Source organism: Eurytemora carolleeae, unplaced genomic scaffold (genome assembly GCF_000591075.1).
Source record: "Eurytemora carolleeae unplaced genomic scaffold, Eaff_2.0 scaffold286, whole genome shotgun sequence".
Taxonomy (NCBI): domain Eukaryota; kingdom Metazoa; phylum Arthropoda; class Copepoda; order Calanoida; family Temoridae; genus Eurytemora; species Eurytemora carolleeae.
Genome location: NW_019396322.1, coordinates 104398 through 125035, shown reverse-complemented (window position 1 = coordinate 125035; position 20638 = coordinate 104398). Strand labels below are relative to the sequence as shown.

Below are 20638 nucleotides of genomic sequence, written 5' to 3'. Positions count from 1 at the left end.
AAACATATTATCTTTAAATATCAATTTTTTTGTATTTTCCCTGAATTTTAATCATGATGAAATTTACAGCAAAGACGACATGAACGAGAACCGAGGGAGGAAACAGTCCCAAAATAAAAAATCGTCCAAAACTGTCTTATCTTTAAAATTTTTAAGTATTCTTTTTAATTTAGTCTTGATGCAAAAATAAAATCATCTACATCCGATTATTTATACAAAAAATATTCTAGCTTATGGTTTTAAAATGTGTGGCTCGCTCTCCTTCCCTCTCTAAAAAAAACCTGTTTTCAATCAGCTGATTTCTTATTATGATTCATTTCGTAATTTCAATTATTATTTCTTAATTCATCAATAGCAACCTTAATCTTATGGAAGCAACTGGGCGTTCGGACTGGCCGTGAAACATTTAAATTGCTTAAACATATATAATCCTCAAGCACTCTAACTGGGCAATGAAAATTTCTCAGAGAATGTTCGTGATGATATGATAGACCGGGTATTTAATATGACCTTTCTGCTCTGCAGCTAGTTTCCATTTTATTCTACACCATGTAACACTAGGTTTCTAAGATTAAGAGGATGGTGGGTCCGTCGTAGTAAACGATTTTAGGAGCGCTCCCCCCTCCCCCTCCTATCAATTTTGTATATGGTCTATGTAACACATGGATATAATAGATCATGTGGCCGCAGCGCCCGGCCCCCTAGCCTGTCCAGCCGTGGCGCTCGACCCCCTAGCCACCAACAAAAGAATCAAACTGGGGTAATATCTTTGAGAACGAATTTTGGACCGCCCCCCCCAAGCGTCCTCCCTCCCCCCTTTTATCAATGCGTCTCTTATTTAACAGTTGGTCAAGTGGCCTTAGCGCCCGGTCCCCTAACCTGTCCTAGCCGCAGCGCTTGGCCCAGAAATTGTCATAACCAGACCTAACCCTAAATAAATATTAGTTTTGTTGAAAATGGTGGAAAAGGTCTGTCCTGGCTACAGTCCTCGGCCCTCTAGTCATTCCTAGCCGCAGCACTCGGCCCAGAAATAGTCCTTACCTAACCCTAGCCTGAAATAATACTAAATAAATATTTATTTGTTGAAAATAGGTAAAATCTAGGTCATGTACAAAATTGATGGGTTGGGGTAGGGGGGGGGGGGGTCCAAAAATAGTTTTCTAGGACAGAGCCTCTATGTTATTTTTGATTAAATAATTTTCCGTGTTTTTTTTAGTTCAATATTTTTAGACTCGAAATGTCTCGTCTTTTAAATGTTGTAAAAAGAGTTGTGTTTACAAGCACAATTATTGGAGGTAAGTTCTGATAACAAAGTTCAAAATATTTTATATATGACCGGCGCATATCTGCTCTCCAAATACTTAGTAGACATTTGTCAAAAATGAATTTTGTAATCTAAACATACATATGAGACTAAGGGCCCTCATAAAATATTAAATGTTAAAATGGAGCCTCAAACAATAAAGTAATTGGTAATGAAGTTAGTCCAAACAACAACAAAGATGACTGCAGATGATATTTCCACATTTTGTAGAAAAAAATATTTAGGACTTTGTTGATCCTCTTCATGTTCTAACTATAACTAAACACATGACAAAGATTGTACATGATTCAAACTCAAATCCTAATATAGTAAAACCCTTAAAATAGGGGATTAGAAATACGAGGTTCGTGCAATCTTCGGTGCATGTGATGATGTTATTAAGCAAATAGATTTTAAAATAAATTTATTATGTAAAATGTGCACTGAACAATTACGTGTATGTATTTCATAATCAGTTACTTATAACCATATAAAGTATAAGTCTAAAAAATCGTCTTCCTATTGTATATTTTATGGGTCTTACTGTATGCAAATTTTCAACATTGATCAACGTTTGTTAGGTGGTGCATGTAGCCTTATACTTTACAATGTTGGAACTTCGTCATGGTCAGATTCACATACATGGTCGTCAGCTACCAGGAATTTATTTATCTTTGCTTTATTAGATTAGTCTTAATAGTTATTTAAAGGGACTGTAAGCGTAGTTTCAAGCATCCCTTCATGCAAAGATGATTTTGCTCGATTCAGAACGGTATCTTTGAAACCTTTATCTGATGATCTGATCAATAACGTGTTATATTTTGACATTTTTTGGTTTAAAAATTGTTTTTTTTCTTCTGAGTATTCCTAAATGTATCTTAGCTGTAGAAATGATCATTTTTGTTGAGAAAGCCCAATTTAAAATAATCAGATTAAAATATTTTACCATGGACATCTAATTCATACTTGATTAGACAAAGTTTTTATGGTACCGTTGTGAATCAGGCATTGCCATTTTAGCATAGAGGGTCATTTCAAATAGTTTCTTCGTGACCTTTGCACAATTCAAAACTCCCAGAAGGTTTTGATTTCCCTTAACTAAAATTTCACTTAACACTTTGTTAGTTCGTGTGAAGATTGTTTTCAAGTTTTTAGAAATAATTTTTCATAGCATTTTAAAAATTAAGTTTTAAAGGTTTATTTAAAGGCTGTAAAATGCTTATTTGCTGAATGTTTATAATTTTGTTACCACTAATTTTATTGTTTTACGTAACATCAACAGCTAATTTTTTTTAAAATCTAAAACATGATTATGTGAAATACTGTAAAAATAATGAAATATATGTTGAGATAAATGAATGTAATTTAGACACTATTTAACAAATAAGTTTATGGTAGTTCTTGGTTTTATCTCATTCAGGGATCTAGTTAAAAATTCAAGGTGAGCAAAAAAAATCAAAATAATTTGTTAGAAATTAACAACTACCTATTTTTAGTATCAGATCAACTTTTTTCTTAAATATTTAAACGCTTAAGGTTTATCCTTGAAGTATAAGTGAATAAGTTAACAAGTATATAAGTTAATTGAACATGTTGGTTTTGTTTTAATTACCGTGTCACATGCAATTCTAAACAATTTTTTTTATTTTTGATATTATCTTAATATTTTTGAAGGTAAACGATTTACGAAATAATAATGACAATAATTATTGCATAATATTATTATGTAATAGGAGAATACAGGTTATTTTTTCATGAAAAAAACTTTTAACTTTCTTTATGAATCTTATCCTTTTGTTGTAGATTTATTTTTACTTTTTCTTATTTTTCTAATTTTTTTCAATTTTTATGATTTAGATTGGAATGTAATCTGAAAGCCTAATTAACCTTAGAATCCCATTATAATTCTCAAATCTAAGTAATCAAAATGATTCAAGGAATGTCCGAGAAACCCAGGAGAACCTCCTCATGGACAACCTCGTGAAGAACACTGCTACCCTCTACGGGAAGGAGTTTGGGTTTGAGAAAATGAATTCTGTTGCGGAGTTCAGGAAGCAACATCCTCTCACTAGATATTCACATTACCAACCTTACGTAGAGAAAATTCAAAATGGAGATTTATTAGGAATAATGAATTCAGCCAAGAAAACTTTCTGATTTTAATTATTATATCTTTTTTATAATAAAAGGTATAAATAATCAAAAACAGTTTCGATGAACTACGAACTTGTTCAAAATGTCGAGAATATATCTTAAAAAATAGTTATGCTATCTTAGAAAAACCAAAACAACGTGGCAAAATGTTTTTGATAGTCCATATCAATATTTTACTTTATTGAATATATTCATATCAAGTTGCCTGGTTTTATTTTAAGTGAATAGTGTTGGCAATTATGGATGGACGGAGCAATGTACATGGCATTGTACAATATACAAAAACTTTATTATTATGGACAAGTTTGGTTCTATTCCACTTTATTTTTGGCTACCATTGTATAACCCTCCTACAAAAAAATGTTTTAACGATAATTTTTTCCACGGATGGATTGAAAATTAAGTATTAAAAAAGAAGCTAGCATGTTAAGTTGAATTTATTTTCTTGGTTTAGCTCTGACAGCAGATATCCCACTACAACTGGCTGTTACTTCAGGTACACGGAGAGTTGATAAGCATAAAATCTAGAAATCGAGAAGAAAATCGTCTAGAGCCGGTAGGGAAGGGGGGGAGGGCTTTGGAATTGAAGGTAAAGAAAAGCTTTAGCTCCTGCTAAGTGATAAATGTTGATATTTTTTCCTATCAAAATGTTTAAAGTTTACCGTCAATAAACCTCCATTGGGGTCATGTGAGTTGCCATAAAAAATTTATGTTCACTGGTTCAGTTGTTTAATGAAAGCAAATACAAACAAAGTATATATTTTAAAATAAAGATATCTTAAAAAAAATGTCTGTTTTCTGCAGGTACTAGTGGTAAAAGTTCTCTGTTGCCCACTACTAACTTTATATTCACCAGATTTTTTCTTTCTGGGATTGCACTACTTTTTCAACGGTAATTTTATTTGAATTTCTCTCATCACAATGTTAGTAGCTCTCCTGTCATTATTTAAGAACATTTTTGTAGAACTTTGCTATTTTTTCAAACTTTTTATTTTTTTAAAAGATGGAAAAAATGCACAGTAAAAAAATAAAACGGATTTAAATCAAACGATTTTGAATTTCATCTGAATCTTCCTATGTTCCCCAAATATCCCTAATTTCCCCCAATTTTTCTAACCCCTGAGATTACATGATTTTAGGGGAAAACCCCGAAATCAACCCATCAGTTCCCTGATTTTTCCAAAAGTATTCCAGGTTTTGTTTTGATCTCCAGGATTTTTCCTAAAAATTCTGAATATTTTAATTTTCTATCCCCTGATATTTCCTAAATTTTCCAGGATTTCTCTTGATCTTCCTGATATTAATAAAAATTATTTTGATATTTCCTAAAGATTCAGGATTTTTTCTTGGCAGGACATCTCTTATCCTTCTAAGAAATTTCCTTAATTCTAATGATTTTATCTATTTCTTCTTCTAGATTACAGGAAACGCATCCTGAGTGGGTCACTCTGCAGAAATCCATGAAATTATTCTATACTCCAAGATGGAAGTACACCGAGACTGGATTAAGGAATAAAACCAAGCGGAATTATTTTAGATATTTTATTCTTGTGCCGTGTAAATCTTAGTTGGAAAACTAGTAAATTTTTAAAACATATAATGTCTATGTCGGACGATTTTTTAAAAATTCTATGATAGTGTTTTTTTTAAATTCAGACAATCCTTCAAGAAAATTTAAGTTGGAAAGTTTTATTGTTTCTGGTGCAGGATCGGACCTAACAGTTCTAATCCGGATTCTGCGCAGAGAATATATCATCTTTACTCCACCCCTCCCCCAGCATACAGGTATAGGCTTGGAGGCTCACGGGGGAAAAAAAGGGTTTCCCCCTCTCCTGAAAATCTTTTTCCCTCAGATCTTAATCAGATTATGTAAAATCTTTTAACTATTTCCCCAAAGCTGAGCATTGTTTTGATATAATTTTTCAAAATATTGAATACTTTGGATTCTGGAAACGGTTAACATGTTTATTTTTTTTGCAAGATCTATATTGAATATTGATTACTTTCAATAATTCTTGAATAGGCAGTATTCTTTATATTAATTAATAATAATCTTTTATAAATCTTTATAATGATTCCGTTTTTTTGATTGGTTATAGAATGTGTTTTTTTTCTTCAGGATATTAACAGAACCTGAGGCACTGTATATTCATTTATTATTTGGATTATTGGATCAAAATCTGGGAAATATAGAGGCTAATTTTGCATCCACAGTATATACAGGAACAGAGTCTATAAACAATAAACATATATGATTAGAGCAAATAATCAATTAATCAATCAATTATCCATTAAATGATAAAGACCTCTTTTCATGTAAAAAAACCAAGATTTATTGCTTAAAGTCTCTGTTTTCTCCAGGTTTCCGAACCTTAGAGAGTAGATGGGAGGAGCTAGTCCAGGATATACAAACCGGAACAATTAATTCCAATCTTAATATTCCTTCAGATATCAGGGAGCAATTGGAAGCAGGGACAATCATGCACATTTTACATCTGTTCTTTATACTTGATGATAAAATTATATATCTTGTAATATTTTTTACCGTTTGGGTGCTTTATATTTTGCCTGAAAAGTTCATTTTTTTTTATTCTGAGAAATAAAGTTTAGGTGAATTTTCTTAACAATTTGATGTTATTTCCAGAAAATCAGTAAAATTTGATTTAAAAATGTAAAATGAGTCACCATAAGAACCCTTCTGTAAGAAATGCATTGAATTAGATCAATTATGCAAAAAAATTGTGGATTGTTGATGGCACTTCTTTAAATAAAGGACCAATAAAAGTTAGGTCAGCAATCCCAATTAAAAAAAAAGCTTAGTTATGTTCAGAATGTTGAACTGATTGATTGTCTAGTTATGAAACCGAACCCTGAGAGAGCGGAGGAGTTGAGAAAGGAGTTTACTGCAGGAAATGATAAACAGATATGACTAGATTGAATATTAAGTATCAAGAGTTTATTGCTGGATATTTTTGCTTGTAGTTGATGGCAAATTAGACATTAACAGGCAAGTTTTTGCAACCTTTTCTGATACAAAAAGTCAACTGTAGTCCTCTAGGGTCTAGATCTCATTTATTTTTACCCAAAATGATGAGGATTCAGGATGTAAAATTGTTTTTTATTAAAATAAATACCCCTCGTTCTTTATAGACCAATAGTCTTAATCATTCGTTTTACTCAGTTTTGTATTAAAAAGTAATGTTAGAGGATGGCCTGTTGGGGGAGAATTAAACAATGACCAACAAAAAGTAGTTTCTCGAGACTTGATTCTTTTTAATGATATTTTCCAATGATAGTACAAGGAAAACACATCGGCAAGTTTTTTAGCATTGATTTTAATTCTAATATTATAAAGATTAGGTGAAACAGGAGGGGAAGAATATTGCAATGGGGAAGAATATATCAATGGGGAAGAATATTGCCCGGGGAAGAATATTGCAATGGGGAAGAATATTGCAATGGGGAAGAATATTGCAATGGGGAAGAATATTGCAATGTGGAAGAATATTGCAATGGGGAAGAATATTGCAATGGGGAAGAATGGATGCATAAAAACAGGAATATATAACGTCTATCTCGCTTGTCCAATCTGTTTAATCTGTGACTAAAGGGTTTGAGAATATAGCGAAGAGAATCTGGCCAAATCTTAATCTTATCATGTGCACAACCACAGGTAAGATCCATCAAGGGATTTCATTTGACCATCCTACCTCCATGCAAAGATGACAAATATAATGCCCTATTTATGATGGTACCCTTAAAGCATATATTGAAGAAGAAAACAATGACTTTCTGACTTGAAGAGTATTCAATCCTGATGTTCCTTATAAGCAAGAAATCTGCAAGTAATTTTTCAGGGAAACCACAAGTGAAAATAAACAGGGGTCAATATATATCTAATTAATACTTGATCAGACAAAGCTTTCAAGGGTATCGTTGTAAATCGGGCATTGCAAATTTTTCATGAAGTATGTATATCATATATAAGAACATATACTAAAATATATCAAATAATTATATTTAGATATATTTTTTTCCTATTTAGGAACTATGAAAATGTATACAAGTTCGTTGAAAAGTAAATATTGCCGGGACACCCAGACTTATTCTCCTATCTACGGAGCATCAGAGGTATTTAGGGATTCATATTCTCCTATCTACAGGGCATCAGAGGTATTCAGGGATTTATATTCTCCTATCTACGGAGCATCAGAGGTATTTATGGATTCATATTCTCCTATCTACAGGGCATCAGAGGTATTCATGGATTCATATTCTCCTATCTACGGAGCATCTTAGGTATTCAGGGATTCATATTCTCCTATCTATGGAGCATCAGAGGTATTCAGGGATTTATATTCTCCTATCTACGGAGCGTCAGAGGTATTCAGGGATTTATATTCTCCTATCTACAGGGCATCAGAGGTATTCAGGGATTTATATTCTCCTATCTACGGAGCATCAGAGGTATTCAGGGATTTATATTCTCCTATCTACGGAGCATCAGAGGTATTTAGGGATTTATATTTTTAAGAGCTACCTTTTCTCCTCAGGGGAAAATTAATAATTGAACATCAAATGTTAAGTTTTACCTTTTTTGATATTTTCTTTTAAAATTAATTATTTACATAATTCAGTAAATAAAATGCCTTCTTTTTTAATATTTGCTTTTAAAAACTAATTTATTTACATAATTCAGTAAATAAAATACCCTCCTTTTTTGGATATTTTCTTTAAAAATTGATTTATTTACACAATTCTGTAAATAAAAGTATGGAATATTTTTCAATAAAATATTTACACGTACATGAATCCTACATGGATGAGACTGCAAAGAAGACCTAAATTAATCTCTTAAATATGACGATTCCAAGGTTAAAGTATAATTGCCTTGAATTTAGTTTTTTAATTGCTTATTTAATGATTTGACAAAAAAGAAACAACATTTGTTTGGAATGATGAATATAATTAAACAGACAGTTTACATTTTTCACAGGCTAGGCGTCTCTGAAGCCTCATCTTTTGTGGGTAACCCAGCCCTGAACATTTTTTTATTGAGATCCTACCCGGAGGGATTTTAATGGATCTGGCTTTTTGATCTGAGTTTAAGCACATTTTAAATAGATATTTAAAGGAAGGAACAGCGTATATTACAAGTAACTCTATAGGGTTACAGTATTGATAAATGAACTTGAAAAAGATCAATTCTGTTAATTTCCTTCTTTCTAAATAATAATAAATATTTTTGCATAAATAAACAATGAACTTTAATAAGGTTGGTTTCAGAGTTTATATTTTGTAAGAATTTGAAAGTTTATTGTTCAGGGATTGCTAGGAGTGAACTTGTATCCAGATAGTACCCAGTCCCTTTACTGTTTAATCCCTTCAGCACAGTTCTTCGAGTTTATCCGGCAGGAGGATTCCGATACAGATAATCCGGATACATTACTCCTTCATCAGCTAGAGAAGGTGAGAGGATTCAGATACAGATAATCCGGATACATTACTCCTTCATCAGCTAGAGAAGGTGAGAGGATTCAGATACAGATAATCCGGATACATTACTCCTTCATCAGCTAGAGAAGGTGAGAGGATTCAGATACAGATAATCCAGATGCATTACTCCTTCATCAGCTAGAGAAGGGGAGAGGATTCAGATACAGATGATCCAGATACATTACTTCTTCATCTGCTAGAGAAGGGGAGAGTTGTAAGTTCAGGAGGCCATAACTCATGAACCAGAGATCACAGGATTTTAGATTTAACGTTTTCTTGCAATATGCTGGAATCTCAATCTAGAGTTAGTCAGCCTATTTGCATCGTTTTTTTTTATTTGTAGACAATATCATTATTGAAATTACAATGAATAATCTATGCAGGGTCAAGCGTATGAGGTGGTTGTAACTAATGGAAGTGGTCTCTATAGATATAGAATGGGAGATGTAGTTCAGGAATAGATATATTTGTATAAACCATCATGACTTATATGTTTTAGTTGCTTAATATCCTTCTTTTACAGAATCAGATCCGTATTCTTTTGTCATAAAAAGTTATGCCCTTAATGTTTTAAATTTGTTATTTGATACTAGCTTGAGAACCAATCCTTGCCCACTTGCCTAGTGTACTCTACTCATTGTTACTCCCACAGTTTTCCCGTGCTTGGTCGTATTTTACGATTTTAGCTATTTAGACCAAATCAATTTAGAGTCTGAAACCAAACTAAGAACATTCCCGTGGTTCCCCAATCAAAATTTGAGGCAAATCGGTCAAAGGGGTTCATGTATTATGATCGGACATCCAAACAGAGATCACTACTTTAATACAAAATATAAATCGATAAAACGCTTATGCCTCAACTATATTTGCTGTTATTTTGATCTCTTTCCAATAACTGGATTTGATTGTGAATATCCAAAACAAGGGATTAAGATCCATACATATCATTCTGTTCTTTTTTTACCCAACCCATCCCTTGATCCTTGGTGAAAAAAAAAAACAATTTCTTTCATTCAAGATGTTAGATCGTGTGAATGAAAAATATATTTTACAGGTCGAAAGTTTTTTTAATGAACTTCCTATGGTTCGTTTTCTTCATAGACAGGTAAATTATTATGTACCCCATATATAGTTTCCAACGGTAAATACTACATTTTACCAGCATTCCTAATTTACATATTCACTTCACAACAAAAAAACTTATTTTAGTTAAATGCTACAGCATTTTAAAAATCAAACGCGGCTAAAAATCATATTTAGAAAACATTAAGATAAAGGTACATTTATGATATAACATAACCTTTAATCTGCTTATTACCCCAGGGCCAGATGTTAAATGTTCACGGAGAAAAAATTTCAGAAGAGGTTTTCTTTACAACCCTGAAAAAATGTGAGAAAACCTGGAATATTAGGTGAGGTTTTTTTCTCACAGTTTTCAAGATTTATTTCATGTTAAGGGTTATTAGTTACGTCGTTTTAATTTAAAGGGACTGTAAGTGTAATTTGAAATGACCCTCTTTGGAAAGATTGCAATGCCCGATTCCCCTTTATCTAAAAAAATATGTGGAAGATGCTGTTGTTTTTCTGGCTTTAAAAGTGTTTTTTTTTCTGTTAGTTTCTATATTGCTTCTTGTGAGCAATAATTGCACAAGTCACTTTAGCAGAGAAACCGCAAATAAAAGTAAAAAGTCAAAAGAATTAAAAACAGCAATATCTAATTCATACTTGGGTTTAAGGGGATTTTCAGGGTACCGTTATAAATCGGGCATTGTCACCTTTGCATGGAGAGTCAGTTGAAATTACCCTTATAGCCTCTTTAAGGGATATTTCATTTCAAGTTTTCCATGCCAGAAGCCCTCAAATACTTAAAAGAAATTTCCCCTTTCATTGACTATTCAATAAGGATTTAATCTAAGCCATTGTTTGCTCTTCTGTTTTTGAAGAATTCGGGATTTGTTTATTGAAAGTTCGCGGTGATATTGTTAAAAGGAAAAATTCAGTTTACATAATCGAGATTTAAGTTAAGCTGGGTTTAAATGTGAATCTGTATTGGTACACTATTAATGAAAGCTCTTCAAACTATGTTCTTTACAAAGGTCTTGAAACTTTGTTTAGTTCTAACAAGGAAAATTGAATGATACAGTAAGACTCATAGGTTCAGTCCAAGAGAATGAATTTTGGACCCCCCCCCCCATCAATTTGTGACATGACCACTTATTTTTTAGCAAAATTATTATTATTTTTTTATTATTTTTGGGTTAGGTTAGGTTAAGACAATTTGTGGGCCGAGCGCTGCGGCTAGGACAGGCTAGGGGTCCGAGTGCCGCGGTAAGGACAGGCTAGGGGGCCGGGCGCTGTGGCCACATGACCAATTATATCCATCTATTACATATGAGATCCATGTACAAAATTGATAGAAGGGGGGGGGGGGGGGGTCCAAAATTGTTCTCTAGGAAATTACCGACTCATATGACTGTGGAATAGAAAAACGACTGTTATATGATTTTAAATATGTGGTTCAATGAACATCAAACGAAGTAATCATGCGGTGTAAACAGATTTTCGACTTCTGGTAACACTTATTTGCTTTATACTAACTTAAAATACACATCATATTGCTTAAATGTCGTCTTTTTATTCCACATATTTATTGGTCTAACTGTAAATTATTTAGACTGCGTGACTATACTACTGCCGAGAGTGTTCTATCTGAATCTAGCGCACTGCCCCACTACCTTCTGTTTATTGAACCTGAATCTGAGTGTTGTGACCTGAACCTGGATTTACCAGACACAACCTTGCGGTCAGATCATCCTGTCTACGAATCCTTCAGAGCTAAAGGAAGCATTGATAAGATTCAAGTAATCCAGGTACTAACTTGGTATATCAATTAATCAATATATTTTTTAAACATTGTTTAGATGCAACATTTAATGAATTAGGGAAGTTTATTGAAGCCAAAATTGACAAAGTAGTTTAAATCTCCCAAATTTTGTCTGGTATTTTTCGTTAGTCTTGAAGGACTGTACACGTATTTTCAAGTGAACCTTGAAGCAAAGATGTCCGATTTACAACGTTACCCTTAAAAGCTTTGTCATCTTTGCAAAGAGGGTCACTTGAAATACGCTTACTCCTTACAGGCCTTTCAAGTGCCAGTCTTTGGAAGGGGAAAGGTGTGGGTGGGGGGTAAGGGGGGGATCCCAAAAATCTACTTCTAAATATCCATGTTTTCAAATCTGAATTTCTAAGGTAAAACGTGGCAGCTTTCAAGCTCTCCAAGAGATGATGTTAGCAACATCAATGGCTTCTTCAAATCAATTCAAGGTTAGATTTTTTGTCAAAGGTCGGAACTTTTAAAAAATCTTTTTTTAGCCAATTTAACCTTACTTCCCGGAATACCCTAAAAAAAAATCAGCCAATTTGGTCCAGCCGTTCGGCCAGCTGTAATAACATGCAAAATTTAAAATATATTTTAATTCCAGAATGTAAATGCAGTAACTTAATGATTTAATTTTTTTATGAATTAACAATTCATAAAAATGTGGAAAAAAGAAGATTTATCTTGATTTGTATTTTGCAGGTTCCAAGAGTATTAAGAAAAGAGGAACATGTTAAATATCTTCTGGAGAATAGTATCTAGTGGAAGAAACTAGTTTGGTTTAAATCTTTTTTGTAATCCCTCTGTAAGCCCAAATCTAAGATCAAAGTGAGATTTTTAAAAAAGGGACATGCCTGATTCACAATGGTACTCTTTTAAGCTTTAAAGCTTTATCTGTTACAAAATATGGAAGATATCGGTTGTAAGTGCTGGTGGTAAGAATGTAAAAAATGCATGGGTTTCTGAATAGTCTCGTTTCTATACAAACCTCTTAAGAACTTTTTCTCTCTCGCTTAAATTTGATGTTTGTTTAAAGTGTTGAACACACTGATTTCATCAATAAATTTGAGGTTGGTTTAAAGTTTTGAACACACTGCTTTGCTCAATAAACTTGAGGTTGTTTTAAAGTTTTGAATACACTGCTTTGCTCAATTAATTTGAGGTTGGTTTAAAGTTTTGAATACACTGCTTTGCTCAATTAATTTGAGGTTGGTTTATAGTTTTGAATACACTGCTTTAGCTTGAGAGTTATTAAAAGATGGAACAGTTTGCCAATGGTTATTAAAAATGCCACCTCATTGATTAGTTTTAGGATTATGTATATTTCTTCAATGTGATGGGTGTCAGGGGCGCCGAGATCCCTGGTGAAGGTGTCATGGGTGCCGAGATCCCTGGTGAAGGTGTCAGGGGCGCCAAGATCCCTGGTTCAGCTTAATGGAAACAGAAAAGATATATTGACTCGCTGAAAATGTCACAAAAGTGATCTCCCAGCGAAAAATTTTCCAGTAATCCAGTAATCCAGTAATCTAGTAATCCAGTAATCCAGTAATCCAGTAATCCAGTCAATGTTTCAAGGGACTGTTGAAGTAATTTCATAGTAGAATAAAGGCTAATATGATAATCTTATGAGGAAAAAAATGTAATAATGGAAATCCTTAAACGAGATGAAATAATCTTGATGTATTCTTTAACAAAGGCCGCAGGCCTGAGTTTAAGAATGCATCAAGATTATTTCATCGAGTTTAAGAATACCATTATTACATTTTTATCCTCATAAGATTATTATTATATCATATTTGTGAGGTTCCATGGGCACATACCCAAGAAATTATATTAAAAAATAATTCTGGTGAAAACCGACTATTTCAAGTTGGAAGAGTTCACATTATGAAAGGTCGCAAATAAGTTTTATGCTCTTGTTCTGACTAACACTGTTTTTTTTTTATTTTTCTAATGTTAAAATGCTAAAAAAAAACATTTTAGAAGTAAAAATTGGTTCTTAATTTGTAAGTAATGCATGTGGTGTGATTATTTCCTTAGTTTAGTTTGTTTGTTTACCAATGATTTTGCTCGTTTTTTAAGTTGATACTACATTTAGATACAGCATGTTAAATGTTCCCTGAGTTTTTTAGATGGAGAGAAGGTATAGTAGTGGGTTGTCTTAATCTACTGAACAATATCGTGTCTTCATTTATAGAAGAAATCATTTTCTGGATATTAGATCCTAAATCTTCCAAAAAGAGGAGATATGCATGTTGTCAGTACAAAATAATTAAGTTAATATCAATATTGATCTATACTGAAAAGATCAATATAAGGAGCGTGTAAGAATGAATATTCTTTAACTAGTATAAGAATTTCCATTCTTTAATGCTTGGAGCGTGTAAGAATATACATTCTTTCACGCTCTGACCGTGTAATAATTTCCATTCTTACACGGTCTGAGCGTTAAAGAATGGAAATTATACACCTACAGTGTAAGAATAAGCATTCTTAAACGCAAGGAAGCGAACAATATTAAAATTGTTCCTTCTGAACCGTGTAATAATGGGAATTCTTACACGATAGGTTTACTACTATGGAACCGAACAGATATGATATAATATGTTTTATTCACATATTACATGATCATCGACAACAAAAATATTCGGAATTTTCTAGTAGTAAAAATTGAGTGCCGGTTGAGAAGGCCATCAAATATTATCAAAGTTGCTACTACGATAAACTTTTATCTTATGCGCTAATTTTTAACGTTAAAAAGATGTTTATACATTGTTACGCTAATAAGTCCTTTACAAGATTAACAATTTTTTATTCCTTCTTCAAAATCTTAATCTTAAACGCCTAAACCTATAAACTTAGTAACTAGCAAAAATATTTATTGGTATGTTTTTCTGTGTTTTTCCTGCAATACTGCTTTAGCATGCCAAAAAATTGTAAAATGTTGTCAATAATAACTATAGTTGTATATTTCTTAATTGTTTTCACTGTCTTTTTTTCAGAATAAAATGGCTGCCTACGGTACCACTGTAAGTAGAATCGTTACAAACAAAGAAAAATTAAAAAAGTTGATTGATTGATTGATTGATTGATTAGTTGATTGATTGATTGATTGATTGACTGACTGATCCGTTACAGGATGATGGGTATGGAGGTATGTCGGATACGTTTTCCGAGAAATCTGTACGACTCGGGTTCATCAGGAAGGTGTATTCCATCTTATGCGCCCAGGTATCGACTATTTTTATAAACAATAATCGTCATCATTTTAGACCGAATTAATTAATCAATTAATCTTATTCCAAAATGCAAGTTTTTCTAAAATCTCGTCAATTAATATAATTATCATCATTACCAATCAATCTACGTACAACGACGTTCACTCTACTTTTTAAAATCTGTTATGTCTGACTGTCAATACTTTAGTTGGTTGTTAATAATATGTGTATTGGGTGAAGTTGGTATTTTCCAGCCCTCTATATTCTGTTAACTCTCTATATTCTGCTAACTCTCTATATTCTGTTAACTCTCTATATTCTGTTAACTCTCTATATTCTGTTAACTCTCTATATTCTGTTAACTCTCTATATTCTGTTAACTCTCTATATTCTGTCAACTCTCTATATTCTGTTAACTTTCTGTATTCTGTTAACTATGAATTTCAATATTTTAGTTCGGTGTAATATCCGTATAATAAGAAAGCTGGTATTTTTTCTATACGATCTGTTATATATGGATGCAACTATTTAAGTTGGTAGTTTCATTGGTAATAGTTGGTATTTTCTCTCTACAATCTGTTATGTATGGATGCAACTATTTCAAAATAATAATTGGTATTTTCACTCTAAAATCTGTTATGTATGAATATAACTATTTCAGTTGGTTGTTACATTGGTTTGTTCACTTTACTTTTTGTTATGTATGAATATAACTATTTTAGTTGGTTGTTACTATTGCTATAGTTGTCATTTTCTCTCTACAATCTGTTATCTATATGAATATAACTATTTTAGTTGGTTGTTACTATGGCTATAGTTGTTATTTTCTCTCTACAATCTGTTATCTATATGAATATAACTATTTTAGTTGGTTGTTACTATGGGTATAGTTGGTATATTTACTCTACAATCTGTGAAAGTTTATGCAGCACAGCATCAGGTAAAACAATAAAAAATATCACAAATATGAACAAGACAAGATTAGAGCAGGCTGTTCAACTTTAGTCTGTTCTATGTATTATTATTATATTTACAGGAAATGATCTGTATTTTTCTATTTACAGGAAATGTTCTGTATTATTCTTTTTATAGGACATGTTCTTGATTATTTATTTACAGGACATTTTCTGTATTTTTTTTATTCACAGGAAATTTTCTGTATTAATCTATTTACATAAAATGTTCTGTATTAATATATTTACATAAAATGTTCTGTATTAATCTATNTGAACGGTACCCTTTAAATCTTTGTTTGAACGGTACCCTTTAAATCTTTGTTTGAACGGTACCCTTTAAATCTTTGTTTGAACGGTACCCTTTAAATCTTTGTTTGAATCTTTAAATCTTACTTTAAATCTTGAATGGTACCCTTTAAACCTTTGTTTGAACGATACCCTTTAAATCTTTGGTTAAACGGTACCCTTTAAATCTTTGTTTGAGAAAAAATTCAAGATATATCCTTTATTTTCTATTTAGAAAACAGAAACGACAAAAAATGTTTACAAATTATTTATCTCTTTTTGTTCCTATTATTCATCATTGTTCATAATATAGAGGTTCACTTTAAATTAATGCAAAAGATTGTTGTTGTTTTTGCAACTATTGTATAATTTAGACGCAGGACCCCGCATAACTTTATCTTCCTTGGACTGTTTACTGTTGCTGAAGGATTCCTTATTGGCACTGTTGTCGCAACCTACCAAACTGACGAGGTAAAAACTTAAAACAATTCAGTTTTTTTGCCCTTTTATATACTTTCTTTCTGTTTAGATGTTTTTCTTAATTTTTTTACATTTACCGATTTAAAAATGAGTTTTTCTTCTGAATTGTTGAATTTGATAGCTGTGGTATTTGTGCTGTTATCTGTTGAACGTGTAGGTTTTTACGTAAAAATTCGTTAATTAGATCGACCCCCACCACCACTTTATGCACATACATCTAAACAGTTTGTTTTTAATCTTTGTGACAGAAACAATCTCAAGGAATAATAGTCTTAAACAAAATTTTTTAAGTGAATGTTTGCTTTTCTTTTTTCTATCTCATAATCTGAGTTCGTTTCCCTTATGTCCATTTGACAGCCTAAAAATAATTTTTTTGTTAGTTTATTTTCTTGTGGTTTTAACAAATTTTTTAAATATTTTTTTTTATCGATTTTGATGGTTATTATATCTTTAAAACTGACGAGGGTCATCCCAGACCGAAATATATTTTCAATAAATGTGGAACTAACATCTACTTCTTTTACTCTACAGAGATTTGGTCCATCACCATCACCAAATTTTAAATGTGTAGGTATTGATGGCTGTTGGTATGTGTGCTGTTGTTACTCTCTCTCTCACAATCTTTGCTTTCCAAACCAAAATAGATTTCACTGCTTGGGGAGGTAAGTCGGAAATTAGATTAGTTTGAAAATTAAAATATTTATATGATTTAGATGATAAATAATCAATCAATCAGCAGTGAGTCACATAAAACTGTGGATTAGAAAGACGATTGTTAGATTCAAGTTATGATTTTAAATAGTCCAATGAACATGTAACAGGAACATAACCAATATCCATTTAATTTCATTTTTGAGTTGATTTTCAAGTTACTAAAATTTGCTATATAACAACTTCAAATGCAGACAAGATTGCTTGATTGTCGTCTTCATATTACACAGCTTTAAGGGTTCCATTGTTTAAATCTACAGTTTTGTTTTTAGGGAATTTTGATCGATTTATGATAATTCAGGAGCTCTCTTGGCCATCCTAGTGATCTTTGTCCTCTTTGGCTTCATTTGCATCTTCATTCCTAAGGAACATTTTTTGGTCAAAACACTATTATTCTAATTTGAAAGGAAGGGACTGGAAGCATACATTTGATGACTCCATGAAAAGATTCCTATTGGTTTGTATCCTTAATTAAATATCGATGATAGTTTTCTATCTGAAAACTTTTAAACTGCGACCGTAGTAAATCTAGAAAATATGGCGGATATTTGACCAAGCTTGTCTTGAAAGAGTCGTGTTCTGGTTCTTGTGTATGCAAGTCTCGGTGCTGTCGTTTTTTCGCTCTACATCGTCTTCGATACTCAAATCATGATTGGCGGCAAACACAAGGTTAGAGCCACCATATTTAATTGTTGATTTAAAGTTTTGATAGATTTTTACGAAAATTTTACATTAAATTTAAACTTTTATTTTTTTTCTAAATCTTAATTTAGTACTCGCTGTCTCCTGAGGAATATGTTTTTGGAGCTCTCAACCTATATCTTGGTAAATATTTTTACTTTTTAAACTGTAATGTATTTAAGATGTAACTTCAAGTGGCCCTTCACGTATAGAGTATTGGGCATGTCCGATTCACAACGATACCCTTAAAAGCTTTGCTTGATTAAGAATGGATCAGATAACTTTTAACTTTATTTGATTATTTTTCATTTTGGTTTTTCGATAAAAGTGACTCAGGTATTCTGCTAGGGAAACAACATAGAGGAAGTTGTCATAATTAAACAATTAAATCTAGATAAACGACCACAATGCACATTATTTATCAGATAAAGGTTCAAAGGATGCAGTTGTGAATCGGACATGTCACTCTACATTTAGCACGGAGGGTTTCTTGGAAGTTACATCTACAGTTTTTAAAGAAAACTACTAAATAGTAGAATTTATATTAAAAATATGAATCAAAAGCTTGCATTGTTTTAAAATATTTACAATCTAGAAATATATTTTCTATTTTTTAAATCTTAAAATGTTAATAGAAATATTTTAGACATTATCAACTTGTTCCTGTACTTACTACAGATCATAGGAGCAGCCAGGAACTAAGGAGCTGCAAGGAACAGAGAAGCAGCATGAAGCTATTAAACAGAGACAACTAGAGAGAGAGAAGAATCAAAAGTTGATAAAACTTAAAAGAGAAAGCGTAATTTCTGGTTAATTAAGTAAAAACCCATTCCTCTTAGCAACACAAAATAAAAATGCTTATTCAATGATAAATTGACATTTTTCGAGTAAAATTGTTTTAAAATAGTGATATAAGCCTTTCTAAATAGCTTTCAACTCCCCTACCCTCACTATCCTCTGTGTTTATACTTTAACCAGAAATAACATAATTAATCCTTCAATTGAAAATATAGTTTTGCATGTTTTTCATCTCGTTATTGAAAGTTTTATTTTGTGCTGCGGACATGTGTTCGTTTTGTTTGTTTAACGTCTAATATCTGTATCATGTGTCTTTTATTGATTAGGGATATCCTTGATTTTTTTTTAATTACTATTATGTATTAGTGTATTTAGCTGCACATTCCGGACATATGTATTTTGTATTATTTGGGCAGTTTTCAATACGTATATATTTATTATATATATACATACACAACTGTGTTCAATATATTTATTTTTATATATCATAATCCTTATTACTTTTGCCAAATGTTAACCTTTGATTTTTTTTTTTGGGGGGGGGGACAATTTAGTTAAACTTTTTCTGTGATTTTATAGTGATTTACTGGAATTATCAAAACTAAGAAAATATGTAATAATTTGATGGACTTGTTTTTCTCACCTTTTCACCGATAATTCAACTCATGACAACATTTTTCTATTTTCTGAAAAACTATCCCGCTCCTCCCTTTCCAGAAAAAAAGTTTGCGTAATATCTACAATTTTCAAAACTAAATTTAAACATTTTTGTTCGGGGTGGGGGATGATGATAAATTCATATGAAAAATGAGTTATTGAAAAAGAGAGAAAAAAAAACCATCCCTGAGAAATCAGTTGTAATCGATTGATGTTGATTAAATTATAAAATGTTTTATTTTTCCACATGTTAAACTTTTTTTTTCACTTTAATGGGACTGAAGATGTAATTTCAAATGAGTGTTTACTATTATAGTGGGATCCCCAATTCACAACGGTTCCCTTTAAACTTTGATCTGATCAATAATGTGGATGAATGATCCAAGATCAGATAAAGATCTAAAGGGTACCATTGCGGATCCAACACCCATCTAGTGATGTGCTTTCATTCAGTTGGTTCCTTTTAGGTCGTTTTGGACTTATTTTTGCTTTCATAAGAAGAGAAAATGTTTTAAATGGTTTTTCTTAACATTTGTTTTTCTTACACCTTGTCAGATTTTTACCCCGACAGAAGATATTAGGAAATTGAAAAAAATGACTTAAAAACGATGCAAAAAGGAACGCGGTGTAATGATCGGTTTTTTTATGAAAAATAATTGGAAAGTTTTATAAAAGTAACTTTTAATAAACAGTTTTGAAATGTTGAAAGTTTTGTTAATTTTCCTTTTAATACCGATCCAAAGCGATAAACACTACACGTTTCTCTATAAATTGCAAGTTCACTTAACATTTCATCGACGCTCCCAAAATAATATATTTCTATGAATTAAGTGTAATACGTTCACAAAATTTATTTCGTAGATTCCTGTGTAAGAACAAACCTTAATGTGTTAGACGTCTGTGATTTATGTTTTTTTTGTCTTTATTTACAGATATGTAAAGTGTAAACTGGACTCAGGTTGCAGAGGACTGGGACTTTTTGAACTCATGAATAGCGAGACTTAAATTATCACATCTAAAA

The 20638-nt window shown here is 31.8% G+C and overlaps 2 protein-coding genes across 11 annotated transcripts; both read left to right on the top strand.

The window, feature by feature from the left end:
• The first annotated feature begins 315 nt into the window (after positions 1–315).
• Positions 316–20320, top strand: LOC111700910 (protein lifeguard 1). Its single transcript, XM_023471984.1, has 12 exons — positions 316–320; positions 6754–6759; positions 14832–14860; positions 14970–15062; positions 15918–15989; positions 16114–16123; positions 16661–16761; positions 17342–17432; positions 17783–17847; positions 18052–18150; positions 18255–18306; positions 18809–20320. Exons 3-12 carry the CDS (start codon positions 14840–14842, stop codon positions 18862–18864), a joined length of 660 nt encoding a protein of 219 aa, XP_023327752.1. The 5' UTR covers positions 316–320; positions 6754–6759; positions 14832–14839; the 3' UTR covers positions 18865–20320.
• LOC111700914 (4-substituted benzoates-glutamate ligase GH3.12) lies at positions 1234–13336 on the top strand. 10 transcript variants are annotated; one of them, XR_002765096.1, is made up of 21 exons: positions 1234–1295; positions 1885–1963; positions 2673–2744; positions 3241–3428; positions 3912–3953; positions 4262–4349; positions 4875–4967; positions 5165–5242; positions 5577–5680; positions 5819–5929; positions 6313–6366; positions 7068–7130; positions 7503–7588; positions 8783–8926; positions 9337–9408; positions 10008–10058; positions 10277–10365; positions 11628–11823; positions 12203–12277; positions 12534–12659; positions 13144–13336. XR_002765096.1 is itself a non-coding variant. In XM_023471992.1 (20 exons), exons 1-20 carry the CDS (start codon positions 1238–1240, stop codon positions 12591–12593), a joined length of 1803 nt encoding a protein of 600 aa, XP_023327760.1. In that variant the 5' UTR covers positions 1234–1237; the 3' UTR covers positions 12594–13336. The 10 variants fall into 10 exon arrangements, 2 of the variants coding, with proteins under 2 accessions (XP_023327760.1, XP_023327761.1); XR_002765095.1 differs by having other exon boundaries at positions 13138–13336; XR_002765094.1 differs by having other exon boundaries at positions 12534–12698.
• Positions 20321–20638: the final 318 nt, after the last annotated feature.